Source organism: Nicotiana tabacum, chromosome 10 (genome assembly GCF_000715075.1).
Source record: "Nicotiana tabacum cultivar K326 chromosome 10, ASM71507v2, whole genome shotgun sequence".
Taxonomy (NCBI): domain Eukaryota; kingdom Viridiplantae; phylum Streptophyta; class Magnoliopsida; order Solanales; family Solanaceae; genus Nicotiana; species Nicotiana tabacum.
The window spans coordinates 31,070,858-31,078,092 of record NC_134089.1 but is presented as its reverse complement, the minus strand read 5'-3'; the positions used below and the strand labels follow the sequence as shown (position 1 = coordinate 31,078,092).

Here is a 7,235-nt window from a genome sequence, read left to right as displayed (position 1 = left end):
AGAAATCATCTAATGTCCTTTTTTGTTTTTTTAAAAAAAATTAACTTTGGTATTTTACTATTTTAATCAATTTTATTGACCCTTAGATCAAACCCTTGAATGTGCGTGTCCTTTTGAACTGAATTCCCTAAGATTCTAGTTTTTTTAAAGTTTCGATAATCCGATTTTCCGCGAAGTACTAAGAATATGGAAAAAATTCAAACGTACTGTCATTAAATTCGCATATTGTGGCAGGAACCTTGTTCCTCTTGGCCATCTATAGCAGAAAATTGGGTTCAATGCGAAAATTGATATGGATTAAATTATACTAAAATTTTTTTGGAAAAAATATATATTTGTGAACAACATATATATCTCATAAAAAAATGAGTAGTTCAGATAAAGTTGAACTTTTCATGAATCTCACCATTTGGGTACTTAGGATCCTATGGATCAAGACATGGTCTCTCTGGATCCCGTTGAATTTCATTCAGAGGAGGATCCTTATAGAGATCATATTAATTTGACGCAAAGGGAGGAAAAAGAGGTTATTTGAAAATCCGATTCGTTCTTTCAAGAAATGTTTCATATCTTTTTTTACCAAAAATTAGACTTTCACATGTAATGTTCAAACCCTATGGTATGTGTGAGATGCCTTCATATAATTAGTGAAGAAAAAAATAGGATTAACATGCCGCTAATAAGATGATTTACTCTATGAATTGTCTCATTCTATAAATTCTTATTTTCAGTTTCGTTCTGATTCTTGAATTCAGCACATTGTTTCTAGTGGTTTTGTAGTTAACGAACAAAATCCTCCTTGTACCGAGACCCTTGCCAATTCTCAACGGAAGCATGTACTATGTACTTACGTCAGGGCCAAATATAGTGCATGTGTTTTTTTGGGTTCACCCGAAGCCAATAATTACGACTCATATCTTGTATGTGTATTGTATTAAAGAATTATACTTGCACAAATTCAAACAAGTGACATGTGGTAAAATTCCGATTTCAAACATGTAAAGTATAAATCTTGGATCCGACTTAAATTGCGGCAGTATTTAGAAAATTACTGTTTTCTTGAGTAAAGTCAAACCCAATAAACCCAAAGCGTAAACATTTTTTAAGCTTCAACTCACAGGAACCAGTGGCACATGGGCTAGTTTGTGATTGTTCATCAATAAGGTAACGCTATGATAGCCGTGCAAGCAAGTATAGAGGCAAGACAGGTGCAGATGTAATATATGAACCCAATATTTGTTTAAACATTTTAAAAATATATACTATCTACTTTATACCAACTCCTTTTGACTTATTTATACTCTTCCTCGAAATTTAAATGCTATGTGGTACAAGGAATACTTGCATCTCATAGAAAAAGTGTATGGAGTGTAATTTTAAAAGAATTTTTTTTACTGTCATTAGTCATTACCTTTATGGAGTGGTGTGATTTGAACTTAGCTTTTTTAAAAAAAAAATGTATATCTATTAATTAATACCACGCAAAACATACTGACCAAAATAAAGTAAAACTTAGTACTAGTTATTAAGTTGGATCAGCGTAACATGGCAACAACCAAAACGTTGTTGGAAGAGAGAGAAGCTTCTAGTGTCATTATAAAAGACAACTAGGCAACGGTAGTTGTGTCCCAGAGGAAAGGGCAGCAACGTGCTGTGGTGCAGTCTCCTTTAAAATAAATGTACAAACAGGTAATGGGCGAGATACATAAAGAATTCGACAATGGACAAAGGGAATGCGTGGTCCTAGGGACAGACAGAAAGTATTCAGTTGGATCTACTACAACACCAGCTCACTCACGCCCATGCTACTGCCGCATAAAGGAACAACACATACACTCTTTTGGAAATAAGAAAATAATTGCTTTTAACCAAAAAATAAAATGAATTCCATGATACATTTGATAACATTAAATTTAACCACAGGGGACCGTGGAGACATCCATAGCATTTCAATCCTTGACTTGATTTCGTATCCTACGCTAAAACCAAAACTATTGAACTTGGAAGAGCACCAGGAATGATTTATATTAACACAACTTGTAATGGCATTGTTACCAATCTCTGTACCAAGGTTGCAAGCATCAGTTAGTGGGTCGTCTATGCACCATTAATTACTGCTTCAACGTGCACTGCTTTCCCATCTTCCACGATCTTCCCGTTTCGAGGCCTCTGCACATAATGCAGAAAACAGTGTCAAAACTAATCTCAGTAGTGACAAAAGCTATGATCCCTAATATGCAAATGTGTAAATCTCTATACCCATTCTGCAGGATCTCCAGAATTCCCATTCAGCAGTTTGTGATTCTCTTCTTTAGACTTGCTATCCTTGGTCACTGGAAGCAACAAGGCACTAGTGCGATCAGGCAGTTCTGCAAGATGCACCCTCAGCACTTTAGCTTTTTTAACATTTCTTTTGTGTAATGACAAGAGGAAGAGAGTGGAGGATGAAAATCAGATAAAATAATTCATCTGTAAACCAAAAACTAACCTGGTAACGTTTTATCAATGAAGAACACTACAAGGTTGACTGTGTACCTGTACCAAATTAATATGGCTCAATTAAGTCACGATTACCCATTTCTCAGTTAAAATAAAAAAAGGCTCAATTAAGTCACATGTTTGGTTGTGAACAAAGAATGTACCAAAGAGCACAGCAAGCAAAAACACCAACTCACCATGCCACAACTACATCAACAGTGTAATGCTTGCGCGATGCAAGAATCAATAAGCTTTGTGCAATAACAGCTAACCAAGCACACTGTTTTATAAACCTGCAGAATAAAATCTAGCAATCAGTGACAAATGCAAGTTGTGCCAAAACACTTAAGAAAATATAGAAATGCAGCATAAGCAAGGTAAGGAGAAAGTTCCAGTCACTCAGTTAACACATAAAATTTCTATACCCTACAAAAGAATTACTAATTATTGTAACACTAGAATAGAAAAACGTTCAAAAGAAACCCTTCCCAAAGTGAACTTACAGAACCCTCGGAAAACTTATCTTCTAGGCAGATGATTAAAATAAAAGGAGAAAACAAAGCAAAAGGAAAGAGAGGGAGTTGAAGCACCATTCATTAACTTGGTTGGGTACTTCCATTACCCCTCACACTGAACTCCCTTCCCCACCAAGTAATGGATGATTTGCCTAGTTTCATTGTCAGCAGAACTAAGACTAGAATGATTATCAGCCCAATTCCCACAGATATCATAAGTCATTTAATCAGCACTAACGAAGTACCTTCGTGTTCCATATTTCTGGTATGTCCGCACAAAGACTAGAGAGAATATCATATGAGATGAAAATATCAGATCACCACAACCATAAAGCACGCCCCGAGGAACTGCACATTCATAAATGTCATGTAAGTGTCTAAATTAAAGAATGTCACTTTGGAACCACAAGGAGCATTTAGTAAAGGAGAATGCAACTTACCAATCAATAGCACTTCTAAAATATTGTCAGGAGGAGGAAGCGTGGCAAGCTTTGAACCCTGGTAATTTGCAGAATAAAATGAGTTGAGGCTTCGACAAAAAAGAGGATGAAGCAAGCTGAGCCACAACTCATAGACAGCAAAACAACAAGCTAAAACAAAAAGAGCATCAATTAAATGAGAAAAACTTTTACCTCACGACAGTGATAATTTGGACCAGGAAGCTGTGTAGAATAGAATGTTATGATCCGAAGGAATTGACAACCCTGTGGCAAACAATTAACCAACTTAAAAAATGTAATGGATATCTAGGATTTCTCTCCAAATGTTTGTTATTTGTAGATAAGAATGAATAGTAAGTGAAGGAGTACAAGGGAAAGTAATCCTGGTCAAGAAAAGGGGCACTTACGACTAAGAATGCCAGGACCCTGCACCATATCAGAACTGTATAGATCTTTTTGGTCTTGAAAATAAAAGGGTGGAAGGTCCACTGCAGGAAAGCATGAGAAAAACCATTAGAATAAAAGACAGTAAATTAACTCTGCAGCAAGTAAAAAAGAGTAAGACCAACCACCACATTTCCAACATCCATTCAAGGGTAAAGGAAACTCTGGTTTGACCACCACATCAACATAACTTAAACTAATATCCAGGATTTCCTGAATCTAAAGCCTGAAGCAGCTTGGCCTCACGGTTTGCCTCAAAGTAGTGCATGTGTGCTTGTATACACTTAAATGTCAAGGGAATAGAAACAGTAATGATAGATAAAGAATCCAGTTTCACTTATGTAAGCTCAATCTTGCCAAAGACAAGAGACAAAAGATGAGAAAAATTATAGAGAAACAAACTCACCAAGACAAAAGTTAGAAAGATGGTGGTAAATACAGTTTCACTTATGTAAGCTCTATCTTGTCCAAGCTCCTGGAATTTCAATCAAAGAGAAAAGGTCAGCTTGCATCTACCGTAATAGTGGGGGAGAAGAAAAAACAAAAAGCAAGAAAACCAACCGGAAGAAGATAGAAGCCGACGTCCTGAAGAATTGGTCCAGGCCGATGAAAGTAATGCACACCTCTAGCAGCAAGTCCATGGATGTACTGAAGAAATGAATATAGAGATTTCACAACACAGGTACCCAAAAAGCAATAAGAACAGGATAAAAAACAATGATCAAGCAGAGTAACATAAAATCATCATTTATTCGCCAAAAATCATATTCAACAACCATAGAAAATGTAACAAAAAACTAATAACAAACGCTATGATTCAGTAAGAGGTTGGCAAGACAAATTTGGTAGCTCCCAACCTCCTGTCTCCCTGCTCAACCTCCCTCCCTGCCTAGACAGAGGAAACATAACATATTTGCTAAAAGAAACACTCGAGCCTTGTGTAAAAGCATTGAATTTCAACATAACTTATACCACCAAGCTACTCTTACAAATCGAAAGCAGTTATATTTCAACTTAAGCTTATAGTACTTGCTAGACCTGCGAGTCCAAAGCAGAAAAACTATGCATTTTGCCAAAAGCAAAGACGAATAAGATTTAGTGATCCAAATTTTAAAAGCTGATTGACTACAAATGAAGGATTTTGTAGCAGCACACTGTAAAGTACATGAAATTAGGCACGCTCAAATAACCATTAAAAAGTACGAAAAAGAAACTGAAATTGATGGAAAGGAAGAATATGTAAAAACCTGACAAATCAAACCGCCAAGAATATACTTCCAATTCTCAGCAAGAAGATTGATTTCTGTTGTTATCTCCGCACAAAATCTCTTCCACAACTGCTCTCCATAACAACAACACAATCAGGAAAAAAAAAGGATCTCCAGAAATCCAAATTAAGAAACTTCCAGAAGCAAAAAGAGAGAACAAATAAAAAACGAACCTTTGAAGCCTCGCGACCAATGTAAAACGACATATCTTTATCTGTAACAACCCGTGCCATATTATATCACAAACCAACCGTGGTGGTCAACATCTTTCAACCTAAACCCCCTTCACTTTGAAACAAATTTTAGACCTCCTTTTTCCTTTTTGTTTCTCTTTCTGAAATACTTGAACCCGATTATCGAATCGAAATCAAAAAATTCCTGTTAACCCGAATTAACGAATAGAAGAATGATAAACAACCGATCTCGAAACCTAATTACCAAATCGGTAATGGAGAATCTGAACACGGCAACGCAATCAATTGACAATGAGTATACAAATATGGAAACTTCACTGGAAAATAATTTACACAGTCGCCGGAAAATTTTCTTCGAGAATAGTCCGGTTTACTTTTTTTCTCTCTCTAGAAACTGGTGATGTGTTGTTTAGTTTCTCTCTCTAGAAACTACCTTCTCTCTCTAGAAACTACCTTCTCTCTCCTGTTTGATTTTCTCCAGTGTCTGCTAAAACGCGAGTTGAACACGGAGGACAGTTGAGAAGAGAGAAGAGAGATTGAAAGAAATATATATAAAGCCTTTTGCCCCTTCTTTCAAAAGAAGAGAAATAAAGAAAATTCGCCCTTCGCGAAAAGGGAAGGAAATTGGAGACTGATTAAGACCTTCCAAATAATTCTATATTATTTGTTCAAAAAAACGAAAAATAAATAATAATCATGTAATTAACAGAAAATAACAAATATCTGATGGAGCAGCAATTTGTGGGATTTGAACTTATACACTAAATTCTGAATTGTGACAATTGAATATTTTGAATAAAATTCAAAAAAAGTATATACATTTCTTTCTTTTATGTACATAAACTAGAAATTAATATTTCACGTGTGTCATCTATAATGTGCATAACTAACCACTAAAGATTGTGATGAAATTGATAGAATTCTTCTATTCTTCACTAAGGTTCTTCGGTTTGAGCCCAAAGGCAGAGAGTAGAAGAAAACGTAGGAAGCACTTGGACTAGCCATGGTTTCCGAAACGCCAAATGATTATTAGAAAAGATAGGATCATTTAACACTCTGATTTTAAAAGTTAAAAGTACACAATTAAAAAAACTTGAATATATTCGAATAACAAGCAAATAGAGGAATCTTGGTAGCTCAATATGTTGGCTACTCTGAACTTTTAATTATTGGCAAGGTTCATTTTGTACCTTGTAATAATCTCCTCCCCTATAGGGTTGCCTTGATTTTTATTTATTTTTTCATTTTGAATTTTACATATTGCTTTAAGGAATAATAAAATATTTGTCATAATCAATTTTACTTTTTCCTAAAGAAAAATATAGATCTCTTCCATATTTGATAGGTCGAGGGTCTATCGGAAACAAACTCTCTACTTTTAAGGTAGGGGTAAGGTCTGCGTACAAAGTACCCTCACAGACCCTCACTCGTAGGATTATATAGAATTTGTGGTTGTTATTATTATTATTCCATATTTGATAGATCATTTTCTTAGAAGAGAAGATTCTGGACTTCTATAAATTGAGAATCACTCATTCATTAAATAACACAATAGTATCCACAATATAGTTTTTAAGAGAGTTTTATATAGAGGAAAAATTTATTCTCTCGAATAAGCTTTTTCTCTCTTTTATATTAGTAGATTAATGTAGATCAATTGATCAAAACTATATTATAGTAGTATATTATGTCTCTTTTAGTATAATTTTTGTTGTCGTCTGATTTATCGTTGCCAAGTTTTTGCTTTGTTAGGTTGCGCATGACGCCTTGTTACTTTTGATCCCAACAAGTGGTATCAGAGCTAATGGTTCAAAACGAGCTTGAAGATAGATTCAAGGCTGTCACGACCCCAATGTCCCACCGTAGGGTGTCGTGATGGCACCTAGTCTCTAAGAC

General features: G+C 35.2%; 1 protein-coding gene across 1 annotated transcript; it reads right to left on the bottom strand.

The window, feature by feature from the left end:
* Positions 1 to 1,838: 1,838 nt before the first annotated feature.
* On the bottom strand, positions 1,839 to 5,890 carry LOC107822116 (phosphatidylinositol:ceramide inositolphosphotransferase 2-like). The gene is made up of 12 exons (XM_016648619.2): positions 5,319 to 5,890; positions 5,125 to 5,214; positions 4,439 to 4,525; positions 4,284 to 4,352; positions 3,841 to 3,921; positions 3,626 to 3,697; positions 3,434 to 3,491; positions 3,239 to 3,341; positions 2,676 to 2,771; positions 2,489 to 2,535; positions 2,260 to 2,369; positions 1,839 to 2,169 (listed from the first exon to the last, which is right to left on the bottom strand). The coding sequence occupies exons 1-12, from the start codon at positions 5,376 to 5,378 to the stop codon at positions 2,098 to 2,100; spliced, it is 945 nt and encodes a 314-aa protein (XP_016504105.1). The 5' UTR covers positions 5,379 to 5,890; the 3' UTR covers positions 1,839 to 2,097.
* Between the last annotated feature and the right edge of the window lie 1,345 nt (positions 5,891 to 7,235).

What these genes read in the sequence shown, in the direction of transcription:
- LOC107822116 (XM_016648619.2), bottom strand. Translation starts at nt 5,378, where the DNA reads ATGGCACGGGTTGTTACAGATAAAGATATGTCGTTTTACATTGGTCGC. An exon ending in TTGGTCGCGAGGCTTCAAAG is followed by an intron (nt 5,215 to 5,318) that starts GTTCGTTTTTTA and finishes TATGGAGAGCAG; the next exon opens with TTGTGGAAGAGATTTTGTGC. An exon ending in GTTGATGTAGTTGTGGCATG is followed by an intron (nt 2,536 to 2,675) that starts GTGAGTTGGTGT and finishes AATTTGGTACAG; the next exon opens with GTACACAGTCAACCTTGTAG.